The 20,339-nt window shown below is 44.0% G+C and overlaps 1 protein-coding gene across 4 annotated transcripts in view; it reads left to right on the top strand.

The window, feature by feature from the left end:
* SUZ12 (SUZ12 polycomb repressive complex 2 subunit) overlaps nucleotides 1–20,339 on the top strand; it is a 63,966-nt gene that overhangs the window by 14,468 nt on the left and 29,159 nt on the right. For all 4 annotated transcript variants that reach the window (XM_024350664.3, XM_016932050.4, XM_024350667.3 and 1 more), the window contains one exon: nucleotides 14,683–14,732. In XM_024350664.3, the coding sequence (XP_024206432.1) occupies nucleotides 14,683–14,732 (50 nt within the window). The remainder of the gene's footprint in view (nucleotides 1–14,682; nucleotides 14,733–20,339) is intronic.

Below are 20,339 nucleotides of genomic sequence, written 5' to 3'. Positions count from 1 at the left end.
GTGGTTAGTTCTTTTTTTTTTTGAGACGGAGTCTCGCTCTGTCACCCAGGCTGGAGTGCAGTGGCGCCATCTCAGCTCACTGCAAGTTCCGCCTCCCGGGTTCACGCCATTCTGCCTCAGCCTTCCGAGTAGCTGGGACAGGTGCGTGCCACCACGCCTGGCTAATTTTTTGTATTTTTAGTAGAGACGGGGTTTCACCATGTTAGCCAGGATGGTCTCAATCTCCTGACCTCGTGATCCACCCGCCTTGGCCTCCCAAAGTGCTGGGATTACAGGTGTGAGCCACCGCCCCCAGCCTTTTTTTTTTTTTTGAGACAGAGTCTCACACTGTTGCCCAGGCTGGAGTGTAGTGGTGCGATCTTGGCTCACTGCAACCTCTGTCCCCCAGATTCAAGAGATTCTCCTGCCGCAGCCTCCCTAGTAGCTGGGATTATATGCATGCCCTACCACGTCCAACTAATTTTTGTATTTTTAGTAGAGACAGGGTTTCACCATGTTGGCCAGGCTGGTGTCAAACTCCTGACCTCAAGTGATCCTTCCACCTTGGCCTCTCAAAGTGTTGCAATTACAGGCGTGAGCCACTGCGCCCAGCCTTCTTTTTCTAAGAGACAGGGTCTTGCTCTGTTGCCCAGGCTGGAGCGCAAGTGGCTGCTCACTGCAGCCTCTAACTCCTGGCCTCAAACCATCCTCCCATCTTAGCCTCCTGAATAGCTAGGACTACAGGTGCATGCCACCATGCCTGGCTAATTTTTAAATTTTTTTAGAGGCAGGATCTTGCTTTGTTGCCCAGGCTGGTCTCAAACTCGTGGCCTCAAGTGATCCTTTCAGATTGGCTTCCCAAAGTTCCGGGATTACAGGTGTGAGCCACCACGCCTGGCCTTTATTTTCTTTACAGAAGGTCTGATATAATGCCTTACATCCTTTCCAGCTCTTGTTTCTGGTACTCCAGTTTTGAATTTTTCATGGATTTTGACCAGGCACTATGGCTGATTAGAATAAATCTCTTGCCTTTGTGTAGTGGTATATGCTAGCAGGATTCTAGGGATTCTTATGCTGTCCTACCAATTTTGGAATTATCTTTTTTTTGTTGCTGTTTTTTTGAGATGGAATGTGGCTTTGTCGCTCAGGCTGGAGTGCAGTAGCGCGATCTCGGCTTACTGCAACCTCCTCTTCCTGGGTTCAGGCAGTTCTCATGCCTCAGTCTCCTGAGTAGCTGGGATTACAGGCATCTGCCACCACGCTCAGCTACTTTTTGCATTTTTAGTAGAGACAGGGTTTTACCATGTTGGTCAGGCTGGTCTTGAACTCCTGACCTCAAGTGATCCGCCTTCCGTGGCCTTCCAAAGTGCTGGGATTACAGGCGTGTGGCACCGTGCCTGTCCCCAATGTCGGAATTCTCTGGTAACAACTCTTGAGTGCTGAGTGCATCTCCATGGACTAAAATGCATCATGAAAAGATTTTTAAATCTGAGTTGCTTCAAGTGTTTACCAGGGCCAAACGAAGCAAAATGTCACTTCTCTCTTGCCCTTATTCCTCTTCTATTCCTGGTCTTCTGTTAGTAGCTGGAGAAAAATCCCCTCAAAGGATACCTGAATTAGAACTTTTATTAGGGTTATTTTCAAGCATATATTTTTATTTTTTGAGACAAAGTCTTGCTCTGTCACCCAGGCAGGAATATAGTGGCATGATCTTGGCTCACTGCAACCTCCGCCTCCCAGGTTCAAGCAATTCTCGAGCCTCAGCCTCCCCAGTAGCTGAGATTACAGGCATCTGCCACCACACCTGGCTAATTTTTGTTTTTTCTTTTTTTTCCAGTAGAGACAGGGTTTCACCTATTGGCCAGGCTGGTCTCAAACTCCTGACCTCAGGTGGTCCATCCGCCTCGACCTCCCAAATTGCTGGGATTACAGGTGTGAGCCACCATGCCTGGCCTTATTTTTATTTTTTGAGACAAGGTCTTGCTTTGTCACCGAGGCTGGAGTGTAGTGGCACAATGATAGGTCACTGATGGATTGAACTCGTGGACTAAAGGGATCCTCCTGCCTCAGCCTCCTGAGTAGCTGGGACTACAGGCATGTACTGTCGCACCTCACTAATTTTTTGAATTTTTGTAGAGTCAGGGTCTCATCATCTTGCCCAGGCCAGTTTTGAACTCCTGTCCTCAAGTGATCCTCCCACCTCGACGTCCTGAAGTGCTGAGATTACAGGAATGAGCCCGCATGCCCAGCCTCAATTTTTTTTTTTTTTTTTTTTTTTTTGGAGACTGAGTCTCGCCCTGTTGCCAGGCTGGAGTGCAGTGGCGCGATCTCAGCTCACTGCAACCTCTAACTCCTTGGTTCAAGCAATTCTCCTGCCTTGGCCTCCCGAGTAGCTGGGATTATAGGCACGCGGTGCCACTCCCAGCTAATTTTTGTATTTTTAGTAGAGAAGGGATTTCACCATGTTGGCCAGGATGGTCTTGATCTCCTGACCTTGTGATCCACCCGCCTCAGCCTCCCAAAGTGCTGGGATTACAGGTGTGAGCCACCGAGCCCGGCTCATTTTTATTTTTAGTAGGTTGATAAGTCAATGTGCCTTTTTTGACTATTTATTTATTTATTTATTTATTTTTGAGACAGAGTCTTGCTTTGTTGCCCAGGCAAGAGTGCAGTGGTGCCATCTCGGCTCACTGCAACCTCCGCCTCCTGGGTTCAAGCTATTCTCCTGCCTCAGCCTCCTGAGTAGTTGGGATTACAGGCACACACCACCACGCCCGGTTAATTTTTTGTATTTTTGGTAGAGACGGGGTTTCACCGTATTGGTCAGGCTGGTTTCGAACTCCTGACCTCGTGTTCTGCCCACCTCGGCCTCCCAAAATGCTGGGATTGCAGGCGTGAGCCTCTGCGCCCAGCCGACTTTGTTTTTGATGCAACCTAAGCTTTTGAATTAGTAACCTTCCTTTTCTAAACCTCCCCCTTTTTAAGCATTTATTTTTACAATAAGAAGGCCTGCATCTATATTCTTGGGGGCGCGTTTCATTTCTGTAGTGTGCAATGTCCTAGGCACTATACTAAGCCCTCGGGTATATAAGGGTGAACAAAATGGATGAAGGCCCTGCCTTTATGGAGCTTAGTGTTTAGGGGAGAAAGACATAATCATTTAATAAATATGAAATAAGTGCTGGGAAAGAAAAGCATAAGAAAACTGTGAGTGTATAAAACAGGAGAACCAGCTTTCATTTGAGGTGTTAGATTTGGGAATAATGACGATCAGGGAAGGCATCTCTGAAGAAATAAGCTGAGATTTGAAAGAAGTGTACAGAAGTAAAATGGGGTGGGAGGATGAACAAATAGGTGGTTCTAGTTAAAGGGAATATTACGTATAAAGCATTTGATGCCAGAGTAGCTGTGTAGAAAGAGCAAGTCTCCTTGAGAGTGGTATGAGAAGAAATTGGAGCAGATGGCCAGGGCCAGACAGTGCATTGTCTTCAAGGTAATTTAAGGATGTTGGTCTTAAGAAAGTCGTTCGTTTGCTCTTTTTTTTGTTGTTGTTCTCTAAGAGGTGGGGTCTTGTTCTGTCACCCACACGGGAGTGCAGTGATACGTTCATAGCTTACTGCATCCTCGAACTTCCAGGCTCTGTTGTCTTACTTTATTTTTTATTTTACTTTTTAGAGATGAGGATTTGCCCTGTCGCTGAGGTGGCAGTACAGTGGTGTGATCATGGCTCAACTACAGCCATGAACTCCTGGGCTCAAGTAACCCTCCTGCCTTAGCCTCCTGAGTAGCTGGGACTACAGGCACATGCTACCATGTCCCACTTACTTTATTTTATTAAAAAAAGGTTTTTTTAGGAGACAGGGTCTCACTTCATCACCCAGGCTGGATTGCAATTGTGCGATCATGACTCACTTTACCCTTGACCTCCTGGCCTCAAATGATCCTCCTGCCTCAGCCTACCGAATAGCCTAGGACCACAGGCGCAAGATACCATGCCTGGATGATTTTGTAAAATTTTGTAGCCGGGCACGGTGACTCATGCCTGTAGTCCCAGCACTTTTGGAGGCCGAGGCGGGCGGATCACGAGGTCAGGAGATTGAGAACAGCCTGACCAACATGGTAAAAACCCCATCTCTACTCAAAATATAAAAATTAGCTGGGCAGAGTGTCGTGCACCTGTAATCCCAGCTATTCAGGAGGCTGAGGCAGGAGAATCGCTTAAACCTGGGAGATGGAGGTTGCAGGGAGGAGAGATCGCGCCATTGCACTCCAGCATGGGCGACAGAGTGAGACTACATCTCAAAAAAACTTACAGTAGAGATCCATTGTCTTGTCATGTTGCCCAAGATGGTCTCAAACTTCTGGCCTCTAACAGTCCTCCTGTCTCAGCCTCTCAAAGCATTGAGATTACAAGTGTGAACCATTACACCCAGCCTGTTGTTTTTAAAGTTGTATATTATTATTATTATTATTATTATTATTATTATTTGAGACGGAGTCTCGCTCTGTCGCCCAGGCTGGAGTGCAGTGGTGCGATCTCGGCCCACTGCAAGCTCTGCCTTCCCGGGTTCACGCCATTCTTCTGCCTCAGCCTCCTGAGTAGCTAGGACTATAGGCGCCTGCCACCACGCCCGGCTAATTTTTTGTATTTTTTAGTAGAGATGGGGTTTCACCGTGTTAGCCAGGATGTTCTCAATCTCCTGACCCCGTGATCTGTCCGCCTCGGCCTCCCAAAGTGCTGGGATTACAGGCATGAGCCACCGCGCCCAGCCAATATTACTATTTTTTTGAGAGGGAGTCTCACTCTGTCGCCAGCAGTCTCGACTCACTGTAACCTCCGCCTCCTGGGTTCAAGCAATTTTCTTGCCTCAGCCTCTGGAGTAGCTGGGACTACAGGCGTGTGCCACCATGCCTGGCTAATGTTTTGTGTTTTAGTAGAGATGGGGTTTCACCGTGTTGGCCAGGATGGTCTTGATCTGACCTCGTGATCGGCCCACCTCAGCCTCCCAAACTGCTGGGATTACAGGCATAAGCCGCCACACCCGGTCAGTTTTTAAATATATATAGTTATTGTTTCTGCATTGTTCTGTTTCTTCTAACATCAGACCAGTAGTACATATGATGGTTAGGATTGTAATCTGAGTTCCAGGAGCAGGATGCTGCTCTTTGGTCACTTCAGAACCTCGAGATATCACCGAAAACCCTCCCTACCCACCTCTGCTATTATTGCACTTCTCGCCTAGTATTGTGGTATGTAAAAAAGTCATTAAATTCTTAAATTATTTATTTTATTTTCTCTCTATATATACGTGTGTGTGTATATATATGTATATATATATATTTTTTGGTTTTTTGAGACAGTCTCATTCTATGGCTCAGCAATGTCGCCATCTAGGATCACTGCAACCTCTGCCTCCCAGGTTCAGGGGATTCTCATGCCTCAGCCTCCCAGGTAGCTGGGATTATAGGCATGTGCCACCACCCCCAGCTAATGTTTGTATTTTTAGTAGAGACTAGTTTTCACTGTGTTAGCCAATCTGGTCTTGAATTCCTGACCTCAAGTGATCCACCCACCTCGGCCTCCCAAAGTGCTGGATTACAGGCCTGTGCCAGCGTGCCTGGCCTTATTTTATTACTATTATTATTTTTGAGATAGAGTCTTGCTCCATTGCCCGGGCTGGAGTGCAGTGGCACGATCACTGGCTCACTGCAGTCTCAACCTCCTGGGATGAAGAGATCCTCTCTCCTCAGCCTCTTAATTAGCTGGGACTACCTGGCTACATTTTTTGTTTTGTTTTTTTCTCTTCGAGATGGAGTCTTGCTTTGTTGCCCAGGCTGTAGTGCAGTGGTGTGATCTCTGCTCACTACAACCTCCACCTCCTGAGTTCATGTAATTCTCCTGTCTCAGCTTCCTGAGTAGCTGGGATTACAGACATGCACCACCATACCCGGATAATTTTTGTATTCTTTTTTTTTGATACGGAGTTTCTTTCTTCTTGCCCAGGCTGGAGTACAGTGGCGTGATCTTGGCTCACTGCAACTTCCACCTCCCAGGTTCAAGCGATTCTTCTGCCTCAGCCTCCCGAGTAGCCGGGATTACAGGTGCCTGCCACCACGCCTAGCTAATTTTTTTGCATTTTTAGTAGAGACAGTGTTTCAACAGGTAGAGCAGACTGGTCTCGAATTCCTGACCTCAGGTGATCTGCTCGCCTCAGCCTCCCAAAGTGTTGGGATTATAGCCGTAAGCCGCTGCCCCCAGCCAATTTTTGTATTTTTAGCAGAGATGGAGTTTCACCATGTTGGCCAGGCTGGCCTCGAATTCTTGACCTCAAGTTATCCACCAGCCTCAGCCTCCCAAAGTGCTGGATTACAGGTGTGAGCCACTGCACCTGGCCCTGGATTACAGGTGTGAGCCACTGCACCTGGCCCTGGCTCACCTTTTGTCCTTTTTTTTTTTTTTTTTTTTTTTTTTTTGAGACAGAGTCTTGCTCTGTCGCCCAGGCTGGAGTTCAGTGGCGCAATCTCCGCTCACTGCAAGTTCTGCCTCCCGGGTTCATGCCATTCTCCTGCCTCAGCCTCCCGAGTAGCTGGGACTACAGGCGCCTGCCATCATGCCCGGCTAATTTTTTTGTATTTTTAGTAGAGATGGGGTTTCACCGTGTTAGCCAGGATGTCTCAATCTCCTGACCTCATGATCCGCCCACCTCGGCCTCCCAAAGTGCCGGGATTGCAGGCGTGAGCCACCACGCCCAGCCCCTTTTGTACTTTTTGTAGAGATGAGGTTTCACCGTTTTGCCCAGTGTGACCTCGAACTACTGAGTTCAAGTGATCTGCCCACTTTGTCCTTCTAAAGTGTTAGGATTACAGGCGTGAGCCACTGCATCCGACCTATTAAATTATTTTTAAGAGAACTATTGTATTAATGATTTTTTCCTACTTTTCTATTTTGTACATGTAGCTGCATTTTAAAATCTTTAGGCTGGCCAGGCATGGTGACTCACGCCTGTATCCCAGCACTTTGGGAGGTCGAGGCAGGTGGTTCACTTGAGGTGAAGAGTTCGAGAGCAGCTTGACCAACATGGTAAAAACCCCATCTCTACTAAAAAATCCAAAAAATTAGGCCAGGTGCGGTGGCTCATGCCTGTAATCCCAGCACTTTGGGAGGTCAAGGCAGGCGGATCAAGAGGTCAAGAGATTGAGACTATCCTGGCCAACATGGTGAAACCCCATCTCTAGTAAAAATACAAAAATTAGCTGGGCGTGGTGGCATGTGCCTGTATTTCTAGCTACTCAGGAGGCTGAGGCAGGAGAATTGCTTAAACCTGGGAGGCAGAGGTTGCAGTGAGCCGAGATTACACCGCTGCACTCCATCCTGGCTACAGAGTGAAACTCTATCTCAAAAATAAATAAATAAATAAAACATTAGCTGGGCATGGTGGCGTGCACCTGTAATTTCATCTACTCGGGAGGCTGAGGCAGGAGAATTGCTTGAACCCAGGAGGTGGAGGTTGCAGTGAGCAGATATCGCACCACTGCACTCCAGCCTGGGTGACAGAGGGAGACTCCGTCTCAAAATAAATAAATAAATAAAATCTGTAGACTACCTCTTAGGGTGGTTATGTGTCTTTCCCACCATCAATAAGATCTGATGTTTTCCCTTTCTTTTTTTTAATACACTTTGCCTTGACTATAAGCTTTGAAGTTGTTTTCAAATTGTCATCTTTTCAGTCTTGAGTTTTTGTTCTTTTTTCAGAACCTGGCTATACATTTCTTTTTGCATACTTACTCTTGAAGGTGCCTCATCAGTTGCCACTTAAGCATATCTGATTCTTAAAAATTTGAATATTCAAGAACAAATTGTAAAAATATTCCTTGTATAATTTTTGGTTTTGTAGTAATTCCTTTGTTTTCTTCACAGTACTTCTGCAGAGTGATCCATTTGTAATTAATAGACACACACACATCATCCACCATTGAGCTTTATCTTCTCATTACAAAGTGCGTCTAACCTATATTTTGAGATCCTGGATTTCAGAATATTGGACTTGATGTAGACACGAGTTTCTCAGCTTTACATATCATAGGATGAAATGTATATAACAAAAGTTGAATAGCTAACATCTAACTATAGAAACCAAGTAGATTATCAGACTTGTCCTGTTTTGAGGTAATACTGCCATGCCCTTAAAATGAAGCCTTATTCCTGCTGCTAGCAGATTCATGTATATAAATTAGAGGCACTAATCTTGGTCTCCTCTTGTCATAAAAATTACTTCCTCTGTGGGATCTGGCTGTTCTTAAAATGGGAGGCTCTTCCTTGAATTAGATTTCAAAGTGTTAGTCTCTTATGAATTAGCTTAGCATCATTTTCTGTAGACTGTATCAGAACTGTCAGATGTTTGTGCTTGGAATGCTGAAATTTGCATCTCAAAATTTCAAATTCTTTACCTGATTTCTTGTTATCATGTGTCTTACTTCCTGAGAAGATGCAGGGAGCACATGACATAGATGAACTAAGTTTCTTATATCTTATTCTGGTCATGTAAACTAGATTTTTTTGTGGCCTAAAACCAAATAGTCCTGACCAACCTTACATGTTTCTTTTCCTCCCGTTCATCTGGTACAGCCTAACCAATTAAGATGTGGACAAAGTAGCTGCAAGAGAGGGCAGAGGGAAGGGAGAGAAAACTTTGCCCTTTTCCTTGGAACAAACCACCTATGGAAGGGATCATTGGTACACTTTATTCTAGGTACATATCAGAGTGTTTACTTTTTTTTTTTGAGACGGGGTCTCGCTCTGTTGCCCAGGTTGGAGTGCAGTGATGCAATCTCGGCTCACTGCAACCTCCGCCTCCCAGGTTTAAGCGATTCTCCTGCCTCAGCCTCCTAGTAGCTGGGATTACAGGTGCCTGCCACCACGGCCAGCTAATTTATGTGTTTTTAGTAGAGATGAGGTTTCACCACGTTGGTCAGGCTGGTCTCGAACTCCTGACCTTGTGATCTGCCCGCCTCGGCCTCCCAAAGTGCTGGGATTACAGGCGTGAGCCACTGCGCCCAGCCAGAGTGTTTACTTTTAGGTGAGGAAGGGGAAATCATGCATAGCAAGTCACATTCCCAATGTCACCTTTATTTATTATTTATTTATTTATTTTTGAGACTTGCTCTGTCACCTAGGCTGGAGTGCAGTGGTGTGATCTTGGCTCACTGCAACGTCTGCCTCCCAGGTTCAAGCTATTCTTCTGCTTCAGCCTCCCGAGTAACTGGGATTACACGCGGGTGTCACCACGCCCGGCTAATTTTTTGTATTTTTAGTAGAGACAAGGTTTCACCATGTTGGCCAGGCTGGTCTCCAACTCCTGACCTCAAGTGATTCCCCCTGCCTCCTTCCCAAAGTGCTGGGGTTATAGGTGTGAGTCACCGTGCCTGGCCCCAATGTTGTCTTTTAAAATTGGTTAATTGAAATTTAGAATTCTTTAAAGTCCAGGCATGGTGGCTCACACCTGTAATCCTAGCACGTTGGGAGGCTGAGGCAGTTGGATTGCCTGAGCTCAGGAGTTTGAGACCAGCCTGGGCAATACGAGGAAACCTCTCTCCACTAAAAAATACAAAAAATAAACTGGGCATGGCAGCATGTGCCTGACTCCCAGCTATTCAGGAGGCTGAGGCAGGAGAATGGCTTGAACCCTGGGAGGCAGAAGTTACAGTGAGCCGAGATCACGCCATTGAACTCCAGCCTGGGTGACAGAGCGAGACTCCGTCTCAAAAAAAAAAAATTCTTTCTCACAAAGAAACACTAGTATGATAATGGCTGGTTGGCTGGGCATAGTACTCATACCTGTAATCTCAGCACTGGGAGGCCGAGGTGGGTGGATCACGTGAGGTCAGGAGTTCTAGACCAGCCTGGCCAACGTGGTGAAACCTCATCTCTACTAAAAACAGGAAAATTAACCTAGCATGGTGGCGGGCACCTGTAATCCCAGCTACTCAGAGACTGAGGCAGGAGAATCACTTGAACCCAGGTGGGAGGTTGTGGTGAGCTGAGATCGCACCACTGCACTCCAGCCTGGGCTACAGTTAAGACTCCGTCTCAAAAACAAAACAAAACAAAAAAAGCTGGTTATACAGGCTATCCTATGTAAGGTATAATGTACCATTTAAAACTGTCTCAAATCACCTGTGGTGAAAGATCATTTTGTTTATTTGTTAATTTTCAGTGTGTTGTTAGTAGTAGTCTCAATTTCTTGAGTTGTAGAATGGTAACATTTTTCCTAATGACCTCAGTTTGTAGACAACATTTGAAGTAACACTGATTTAAAATATTCTCTGGGGTAAATAAATGTAAGATCTTTCTGGCATTTCAAAGTTGGAGCTTACCCTCACACTTCTCAGAAAAGTAATGTAAATAATACTAATAGTACTGCAGTGTAATGGGCCATCATTCCTGACCTTTAAATTTGTATTACTCTAGGAGGACATTATCTTATGAAAAAAATTTGTTGGGTCACTTTCTGTAAGACACTGCTAGGTGCTAGGGACACTAATAAAAAGATGTATATGGAAAAATAGTGACTAAAAAGTGGTAAATAAGAGTGCTTGTAAAGGGATAAAGTGGTCATTTAGCTCTTGATTGATTGGGTTTAGGATCTTTGTAGAAGAGGGAGAGAGTATTTTGCTGGATACTTTATTACTTTCTGCAAGCCTGACTGGGCACAGTGGCTCATGCCTATAATCGCAGCACTTGGGGAGGCTGAGGTGGGATGATCACTTGCACCCAGGAGTTCATTACCAGCCTGGGCAACATAGCGAGACCCTGTCTCTAAAATAAAAAAAAAATAATTGAATTAAAACCTTAAACAGGCCAGGCGCAGTGGCTCACACCTGTAATCCCAGCATTTTGGGAGGCTGAGGCAGGTGGATCTCTTGATCTCAGGAGTTTGAGACCAGCCTGGGTAACATGGCAAAATCCTGACTCCACAAACATGCAAAAATTAGCCAGGCATGATGGTGCATGCCTGTAGTCTCAGCTACTCTTGGAGGCTGAGGTGGGAGGATCGTTTGAGCCTGGAAATTGGAGGTTGCAGTGAGCCTAGATTGTGCCACTGTATACCAGTCTGGGTGACACAACGAGACCCTGTCTGAAAGCAAAAAACAAAATCTTAAGCCTCACACTCTCTGTGAGAGAAAATATCCTCATTTTATAGATAACAGACCGCAGCGAATAAGTGGCACCAGAATTCAAACTTGGATTTTCTGACTCTATAAATTCAATTCTATTTCATATGTAAGGCTTTCATAGAACAAGAAATGAGAACCATTTCAGCAGTTAGACAAAAGATTTGGTAGGTGGGGTCTCAGTAGATGTGGAGAAAGGAATGATAGATAAAAAGTAGATTCTTATGAAAGTTAATCTGGTCTTAGTATGTAGGTTTAATTGAAGCAACAAAGAGTAGGATAGATTTGTTGTGACTGGTGGATTATCTTCTAATGTGAGAATTGTAGAATATTCCTCTTTCACTTATGTTTTGGGTTTTAGCTAATTCTGCTATGTAAGGTAGTATTTATGGAACTTTTTCTAGGATAATGCTGTCTTTTTAGTAAAATAGCACGTAGAAATCTGATTCATGTAAAAATGTTTATAATATATGAATTGCTTATACAGAATAGGTTTTTAAGACTCCTGTTGTATACGATTATTTATTTATTTATTTATTTTGAGACAGAGTCTTGCTCTGTCGCCCAGGCTGGAGTGCAGTGGCACAATCTTGGCTTACTGCAGCCTCCACCTCCTGGGTTCAAGTGATTCTCCTGCCTCAGCCTCCTGAGTAGCTGGGACTACAGGCGCATGCCACAACGCCTGGCTAATTTTGTATTTTTAGTAGAGATTGGGTTTCACCGTGTTAGCAAGGATGGTTCTTGATCTCCTGACCTCGTGATCCACCCGCCTCATCTCCCATCCCGCCTCATCTCCCAAAGTGCTAGGATTACAGGCATGAGCCACCACGCCCAGCTGATACTTAAGTTGTGGTGGTGGTTCTTAGGTGGTTTTTTTTTTTTGGTTTTTTTTTTGAGACAGAGTCTCACTCTGTCGCCCATGCTGGAGTGCAGTGGCGCGATCTTGGTCACTGCCACCTCCGCCCTCCGAGTTCAAGTGATTCCTCCGCCCTTTGAGTTCAAGCAATTCTGCCTCAGCCTCCCGAGTAGCTGGGATTACAGGCGACTGCCACCACGCCCGGCATTTTTTTTTTGTATTTTTAGTAGAGACGGGGTTTCACCATCTTGGCCAGGCTGGTCTTGAACTCCTGATCTCATGATCCACCCGCCTTGGCCTCCCAAAGTGCTGGGATTACAGGCATGAGCCACCGTGCCCGGCCATTCTTAGTTTTTAACTTTATATTTTTGCTTTCTCCCATCCAAGTACCAACCAGGCCCAACCCTGCTTAGCTTTCGAGATTTGGCGCGTTCGGGGTGGTATGGCCATGGGCACCGGCCCTCTGCTTTCTAACTCTGCTTGGACCCTGATAGTTCTACTCTTCCATAATAATTTTGTTCTCTACTGATAGCATACTTTTTTGTTGTTTGTTTTTTGTTTTTTTGAGGCGGAGTCTTGCTCTGTTGCCCAGGCTGGAGTGCAGTGATGCAGTCTCGGCTGACTGCAACCTCTGCCTCCTGGGCTCAAGTGATTCTCCTGCCTCTGCCTCCCGAGTAGCTGGGACTACAGGCACACACCACCATGCCTGGCTAATATTTGTATTTTTAGTAGAGATTGGGTTTCACCGTGTTAGCCAGGATAGTCTCCATCTTCTGATCTCTTGATCCTCCTGTCTTGGCCTCCCAAAATGCTGGGATTACAGTTGTGAGCTACCGCACCCAGCCCCTAGCATACTTTCTAGAACATACTTTTCTAGAACATACTTTCTGTACTACTGTTCTAGAAATGCCCTTCAAAATCCCAAGTCTGTAGGTTTTTTTTTTTTTTGAGACTGAGTCTCCCCCTGTCGCCCAGGCTGGAGTGCAATGGCGCAATCTCGGCTCACTGTAACCTCTGCCTCCTAGGTTCAAGCGATTCTCCTGCCTAAGCCTCCTGAGTAGCTGAGACTACAGCCATGTGCCACCATACCCAGCTAATTTTTGTATTTTTAGTAGAGACGGGGTTTCACCATATTGGCCAGGCTGGTCTCGAACTCCTGACCTGGTGATCCCCTGCCTCGGCCTCCCAAAGCGCCAGGATTACAGACGTGAGCCACTGCGCCCGGGCCACACTGTAGTTTTTTTAGCAGACAGTTTCATGGCCTACTTCACTAAGTAGATGGAGATATCCCCCCATCTTCCTTGGAAATGTCTTTCTTACTTGCCTCTTATTTCTCTATCTTAGAAAAAGAGGAATCCAGTCGGGCTCGGTGGCTCACACCTATAATCCCAGCTACTTGGGAGGCTGAGGCAGGAGAATCGCTTGAACTCGGGAGGCGGAGGTTGTAGTGAGCCAAGATTGCGCCATTGCACTCCAACCTGGGCGAGAAGAGCGAAAGTTCATCTCAAAAAAAAGAAAAAGAGGAGTCCTGGTCAAATTTACAGGGCTAACCTCTTCATAATATGTCCTTATTTCCAGTCATTACTTGTTCCTTAGTACTCTCTTGCCACAATGTCTTTCGTAACTGTTCCCATCTGACTATAAAAATGCCTAGATTGTCACCATCATTTAAAAATATATATATATATATATATGCCCTTTACTAGTCCTTAGTGCCCAGCAACTATTTCATTAGTAAATGCCTTATGTAAGGGATCAGTACTGCTTTCCTTTCCCCACCATCTGTTCTGTATAGCCCTCCATAATCTGGTGTCTGTACATGTCACACTATGGAAACTATGCTCAGGAGAATTATGAATGTCTCCTGATCAACAACTGTATTCTGTTTTGCAGTTTAAAGGTACTTCAAAAGCTTATTGATGCTTCTGTTTATTTTATCCCATGCTTATTGTTTTTTTCTATTGTTAATAGATGTTTGTGAAAATAGAAGGCGCACTAGTTCTAGTTCATGCTTTCTTTTGCTTTTCCATAGCTTCTAAAACTAACAGTGAAAATGATATATTGAAATAGTAAATTATAGATCTGTACCAGATTTGTAATTGTGTATTTCATTGCTATTTGAAGTATAAAGTAATGGTTCTGTATCATTTATTGGGAAGGTTGAATTTCCATAGCTTCAAAATATTCAAATTTTTTTGCATGGATTTAGCTACCCTTTTCAAAATTTCCTTTTGATGAAGTCGTTGACTAAAGCGTCATTAAAACAAAACAAAAAAAGAATTCCAAAAACCCTCCAAAATTCCTTTTTAAAGATAGGAAGGCATACCTGCTGTCATTTTATAGGTAGAACACTAAAACACAGTAAATTACCTGGCCTCCAACTTGGTAGTCTGATTTTTTTCTGCCTTGGTCTGGTGTTTTTGTGGTTTTGTTCTTACTTTTTGTGAGTTGTGAGGGGTTTTTTGTTGTTTATTTTTTGTTAGGTGTATAGACACACTTTTGGATGTCATATTTAACAGGGAAAGCATAGAGTCATGGGCCTGAATAACAGTTGAGTACAAATATTTATAAATTAGTTGAAGTAACTTTGATTTCAATGTTATATTTTAAAGTCTAGGTTATTTTACTACAGAGCATTACAATGATAAAATATTTCATCTTTTTTTTTTTTTTAGCTTGTCAGCTCATTTGCAGCTTACGTTTACTGGTTTCTTCCACAAAAATGGTATGTACTTAAAAGTAAATAAAGTGGCATTTTAATAGCAAGATACCTTTGTGAATGTAAAAAAAGTGGGGCTTCTGAGTGTAAATTTATAAAATTAAGTTTAATGGAAAATATGTTGATTCTGATGTTTTTGAGCTTTAAGGTATGAAGGCTAATGATGAAATTTGTTTTTGGTGGATGGTAGGGCAGAGTGAAGGCTGGAGTGCAATGTTATGATCTTGGCTGACTGCAGCCTCCACCTCCCGGGTTCAAGCGATTCTCCTGCCTCAGCCTCCTGAGTAGCTGGGATTACAGGCACGCGCCCCATACCTGGCTAATTTTTTGTATTTTTAGTAGAGACAGGGTCTCACCATGCTGGCCAGGCTGGTCTTGAACTCCTGACCTCGTGATCCACCCGCCTTGGCCTCCCAAGGGGGCATGAGCCACCACGCCTGGCTAATGATGAAGATTTTAACAAATTGTCTTAGAACTTCAATAGGTAAAGAATCTCCTCAGTAGAACCTTTTATGCATAAACATTTTGAATTAATGATACTGTATCATGTTTTAAAAAAAAACAGTAAAACAACTGAAATAACCACTATTACCAATGGCATATATTAATATTTTAGATATTATTCAAAGGAAATTATATGGTATATTACTCCAGTAAAAGCTCAAAGCATGCTGGAAATAATTAGAGTTGTTTTAAAAATAGAAAAATACGGCCAGGCGCAGTGGCTCACGCCTGTAATCCCAACATTTTGGGAGGCTGAGGCGGGTGTATCATGAGGTCAGGAGTTCAGGATGTTCAGGAGTTCAGCTGGCCAATATGATGAAACCCCATCTCTACTAAAAATATAAACATTAGCCAGGCGTGGTGGTGGGTGCCTGTAGTCCCAGTTACTTGGGAGACTTAGGCAGAAGAATCACTTGAACCTGAGAGTCGGAGGTTGCAATGAGCTGAGATTGTGTTACTGCACTCCAGCCTGGGCGACAGAGCGAGACTCCATCTCAAAAAAAAAAAAAAAGGGAAAATCAGTTATCAGCTTATCCATCATAAGTCTGTGTATATGGCATATCTTTTTATTATGCAATGGAATAAAACCATTATTAGAAACATGCCAGGTTGGTTGTCTTGGTATCGTTTAGTAAGAAACAAAGATTGAAAATGAGTCCTGGTGGGCCGGGCACGGTGGCTCACGCCTGTAATCCCAGCACTTTGGGAGGCTGAGGCGGGTGGATCACAAGGTCAGGAGATCGAGACTATCCTGGCTAACATGGTGAAACCCCGTCTCTACTAAAATACAAAAAAACTAGCTGGGCGTCATGGTGCACACCTGTAGTCCCAGCTACTTGGGAGGCTGAGGCAGGGGAATCGCTTGAACCCGGGAGTTGGAGGTTGTAGTGAGCCAAGATCATCCCACTGCACTCCAGCCTGGTGACAGAGCGAGACTCTGTCTAAAAAAAAAGAAAAAGAAAATGAGGCCTGGCCTGGTGGCTCATGTCTGTAATCTCAGCATTTTGGGAGGCTGAGGTGGGAAGATGACTTGAGGCCAGGAGTTCAAGACCAGCCTGGGCAACACAGACCCCATCTCTACAAAAATCAGCCAGGTATGGTGGTATGTCCTGTAGTTCTAGGTACTTGGAAGTCCAAGATGGCAGGATGGCGTAAGCTCAGGAATTCAAGGTTACAGTGAGCTATGATTGCACAACTCTACTCCAGGCTGGGCAACAGAGTGAGACCTTGTCTCCAAAAAATCCCAAATATTAGACTGGGCGTGGTGGCTCACAGCTATAACGTCAACACCTTGGGAGGCTGAGATGGAAGAATTGCTTGAGGCTTGCCTGGGCAACATAGGGAGAACCTGTCTGTAAGAAGTAAAAAAAGATTAACTGGGCACAGTGGCACATGCCTGTAGTCCCAGCTATTCTGTAGTCTCAGCTACTCAGGAGGCTGAGGTGGGAGGATTGCTTGAGTCTTGGAGGTTGAGGCTGCAGTGAGCCAAGATCACACCACTGTACTCCAGCCTGAGTGACAGAGTGAGACACTGTCTAAAAAAGACAAAAAGACAACCTTGCCAATTGGCCAATTGTCAAAATGCTCTAATATAACCATTTTTAAATGACTCTTTGGGGGTTGTTTGTTTGTTTAGACAGGGTCTTGCTTGTGTCACCCAGGCTGGAGTGCAGTGGTGTGATCAACTCCTGGGCTCAAGTGATCCTCCTGCCTCAGCCTCCTGAGTAGCTGGAACTACAGGCGTTCCCACCATGCCTCGCTAATTAAAAAATTTTTTTTTTGTTAAGATGGAATCTCAGTACATTTCCCAGGCTGGTCTCAAACTCCTGGTCTCAAGTGATGCTCTCACCTCAGTCTCCCAAAGTGCGGGGATTACAGGTGTGAGCCACTGAGACTGGCCCTAGTTAGGGTTTTTATGTAAGAAATTTGAAATCTCGTATTTGTATTAGCAGCTAATGTAACTTCTAGTTTTTACCTTAGATCTGGTCTATTTTTTATATAGAAGTAACCTGGGTAGCATTACGGTTTTTGTTTTCCTTAAATTATTTGTAATGGTCTGCTTAGAGTCCTTATTTCTAGTCATGGTATTTTGTTTTCTGTGGTACTTCTGACGTGTCTAGACTTTAATTCTTCAGAAACTTATAATTTGAATTTTATACATTCATTAGCCCTTTGTTCTCAGGGACCTGTGTAGAACACATAGTTTATCCATCACTGAAATTTTTGGAAAGTAGTCATATTAAGCTTTTTTCCTATCTTCATGACAAAATATATAAAGTTCAACAATTGCTCAGATTTACTTTGTTTTTATTTTTCTTGATATTGAAGTAAAAGAGATAGTGAACTCTGTTGATATCTCTGTTTCCAGAAAATAATTCCTCTGTCACCTAGGCTGGAGTGTAGTAGTTTGATCTCAGATCACTGCAGCCTCTGCCTCCAGGTTCAAGTGATTCTCATGCCTCCACCTCCCAAGTATCTGGGATTACAGGCGGGTGCCACCACACTAGCTAATTTTTTTTCTTCTTTTTCTGAGATGGAGTTTCGCTCTTGTTGCCCAGGCTGGAGTGCAATGGCACAATCTCGGCTCACCACAACCTCTGCCTCCCGGGTTCAAGCAATTCTGTTGCCTCAGCCTCCAGAGTAGCTGGTATTACAGGCATGCACCACCATGCCCCGCTAATTTTTTGTATTTTTAGTAGAGATGGGGTTTCTCCACGTTGGTCAGGTTGGTCTCTTGAACTCCCGATCTCAGGTGATTTGCCCGCCTCGGCCTCCCAAAGTGCTGGGATTATAGGCGTGAGCCACCACGCCTATGTTGAAAATAACTATTCTATTTTAACTTTGAAACTAGTAGAAGGTGGAAGTAGATATATTGTGTTTCTTTTCCATCCAAGGTTTATTTGTACCTTTTTTGTTTTCAATAATATTTTTAAGAAACCAGGATAGAAAACCAACATCAAGTTCTCTAAAATGTACCAGGAGCAGTGATGCTTGCCTGTATTTCCAGCTACTGAGGAGGCTGAGCTGGGAGGTTTGCTTGAGCCCAGGAGTTTGAATAGAGTCTGGGCAACATAGTGGGACCCTCTCTCAAAACAAGCAAAAAAAAATTTTTAATTCTTAAAATGTGATTTTTTCTTCTTATTTTCTTACTATTAATTATTTTTTAGACAGAGTCTTGCTCTGTCACTCATGCTGGAGTGCAGTGAGCAGTCTTGCTTCATTGCAGCCTCCCGGGCTCAAGTGATCCTCTCACCTCAGCCTCCCAAAGGGCTAGGATTACAGGCATGAGCCACTGCATCCGGCCTCTTGTTTTTAAATGAAAACTTTTGTTTGGCAATTACTACTTGAAACTGCTTCTTAGAATGAATACACAAAGATTATTTGGGTACTATTTTCATGATGAGTATTGTTCGGCAAATATTTTTGTTACTGCATTTAGACATTGGACTATTTTTTGCTGTATTAAGGTGTTTTAATCCTGGATGCAACTTCCGAAGAAACTGATCAAATGTGTTTTACACACACACCCCCAATAAGAATGTTTTTAAGTAGAAAAAAATTGTTGCCGGCCAGGCGCAATGGCTCACGCCTGTAATCCCAGCACTTTGGGAGGCCGAGGCAGGTAGATCACCTGAGGTAGGGAGTTTGAGACCAGCCTGGCCAACATGGTGAAGCCCCGTCTCTACTGAAAATAACAAAATTAGCTGGGAATGGTGTTTCATTCCCATAATCCCAGCTACTCTGGAGATTGAATCATGAGAAGTGCTTGAACCTGGGAGGTGCAGGCTGCAGTGAGCCGAGATCGTGCCACTGCATTCCAGCCTGGACAACCGAGTGAGTCTGACTCAAAAAAAGAAAAAAAAAAAATTACCCAGGCTTGGTGGCGTGTGCCTGTAGTCCCAGCTACTCGGGAGGCTGAGGCAGGGAGAACTGCTTTAACCCAGGAGGCGGAGGTTGCAGTGAGTCAAGAACATTCCATTGCACTCTAGCCTGGGCAACAGAGCAAGACTCTCTCTCTCAAAAAAAAAATAAAGAAAAAATGTGTTGCTCAGTGCCTTAGAACAAAAAATTTTTTGTGTGTGTTCATGGATTCATCTATTATAATAGTTCTGGATGTTATTGAAGCTATTTGATGAATTAGTGATTAAATATTCAGTTATGAACTGTTAATACCTTTGGGACTTTAAAAACAAGTTATGGAGGACTACTCTAGAACCTTAATTTGTAAAGCCTTTGTTAATTTACATAGAGAATATAGACTATGGTATTCCAAATTAACACCCCTAAATTTTTTGTAAGCCAAGATATTCTAGATAGTAAATAATATCTTGATTTTTGTTATCCCATTTAAACTGTAGAGAAATTCTGGGGAAAGCATCTAAAAATAGCTCTGTCTCTACGTTTTATAATGTTTAATGTTTTTTGAAATCCATTTTTTATCCTTTTGGCCACAAGTCTTGGTCAGATCAAGAACTTTTTAGTTTAGTTGTCTCTATGCATTCATAATGAAACATGTATAATGGTAACTGATTTAATTCAAATGTTATCTTAATACTTTTTCTAGTAGATTTTAGGAGAAGAAAAAAATTGAAGATGCTTATTTTGAATGTAGTTGTCTCCTGCAACTTTTTTTTTTTTTTTTTTTTTTTGGGAGATGGAGTTTCGCTCTTGTTGCCCAGGCTGGAGTGCAATGGTGTGATCTCAGCTCACTGCAACCTCTGCTCCCCAACCCCTGGTTCAAGCAGTTCTGCCTCAGCCTCCCAAGTAGCTGAGATTACAGGCATGCACCACCATGCCTGGCTGATGTTGTATTTTTAGTAGAGACGGGGTTTCTCCGTGTTGGTCAGGCTGGTCTCAAACTCCCGGCCTCAGGTGATCCACCTGCCTCGGCCTCCCTAAGTGCTGCGATTATAGGCGTGAGCCACCACACCTGGCCCTCCTGCAACTGTTTTCATTTATGCTTTCTGCCAAGAAGCTTTAACTGTATTTGTCAAAATTACTTTTGACTAGCAGTGTATTATCATAAATGTTAAATCTTCAAGCCGGCCCAGTTGCATGTGCCTGTAGTCTCAGCTACTTAGGAGGCTTAAAATGGGAGAATCACTTGAG

Source organism: Pan troglodytes, chromosome 19 (genome assembly GCF_028858775.2).
Source record: "Pan troglodytes isolate AG18354 chromosome 19, NHGRI_mPanTro3-v2.0_pri, whole genome shotgun sequence".
Classification (NCBI taxonomy): Eukaryota; Metazoa; Chordata; class Mammalia; order Primates; family Hominidae; genus Pan; species Pan troglodytes.
Note: the sequence above shows the minus strand (reverse complement) of the source record. Positions and strands in the feature narration are given on the sequence as shown.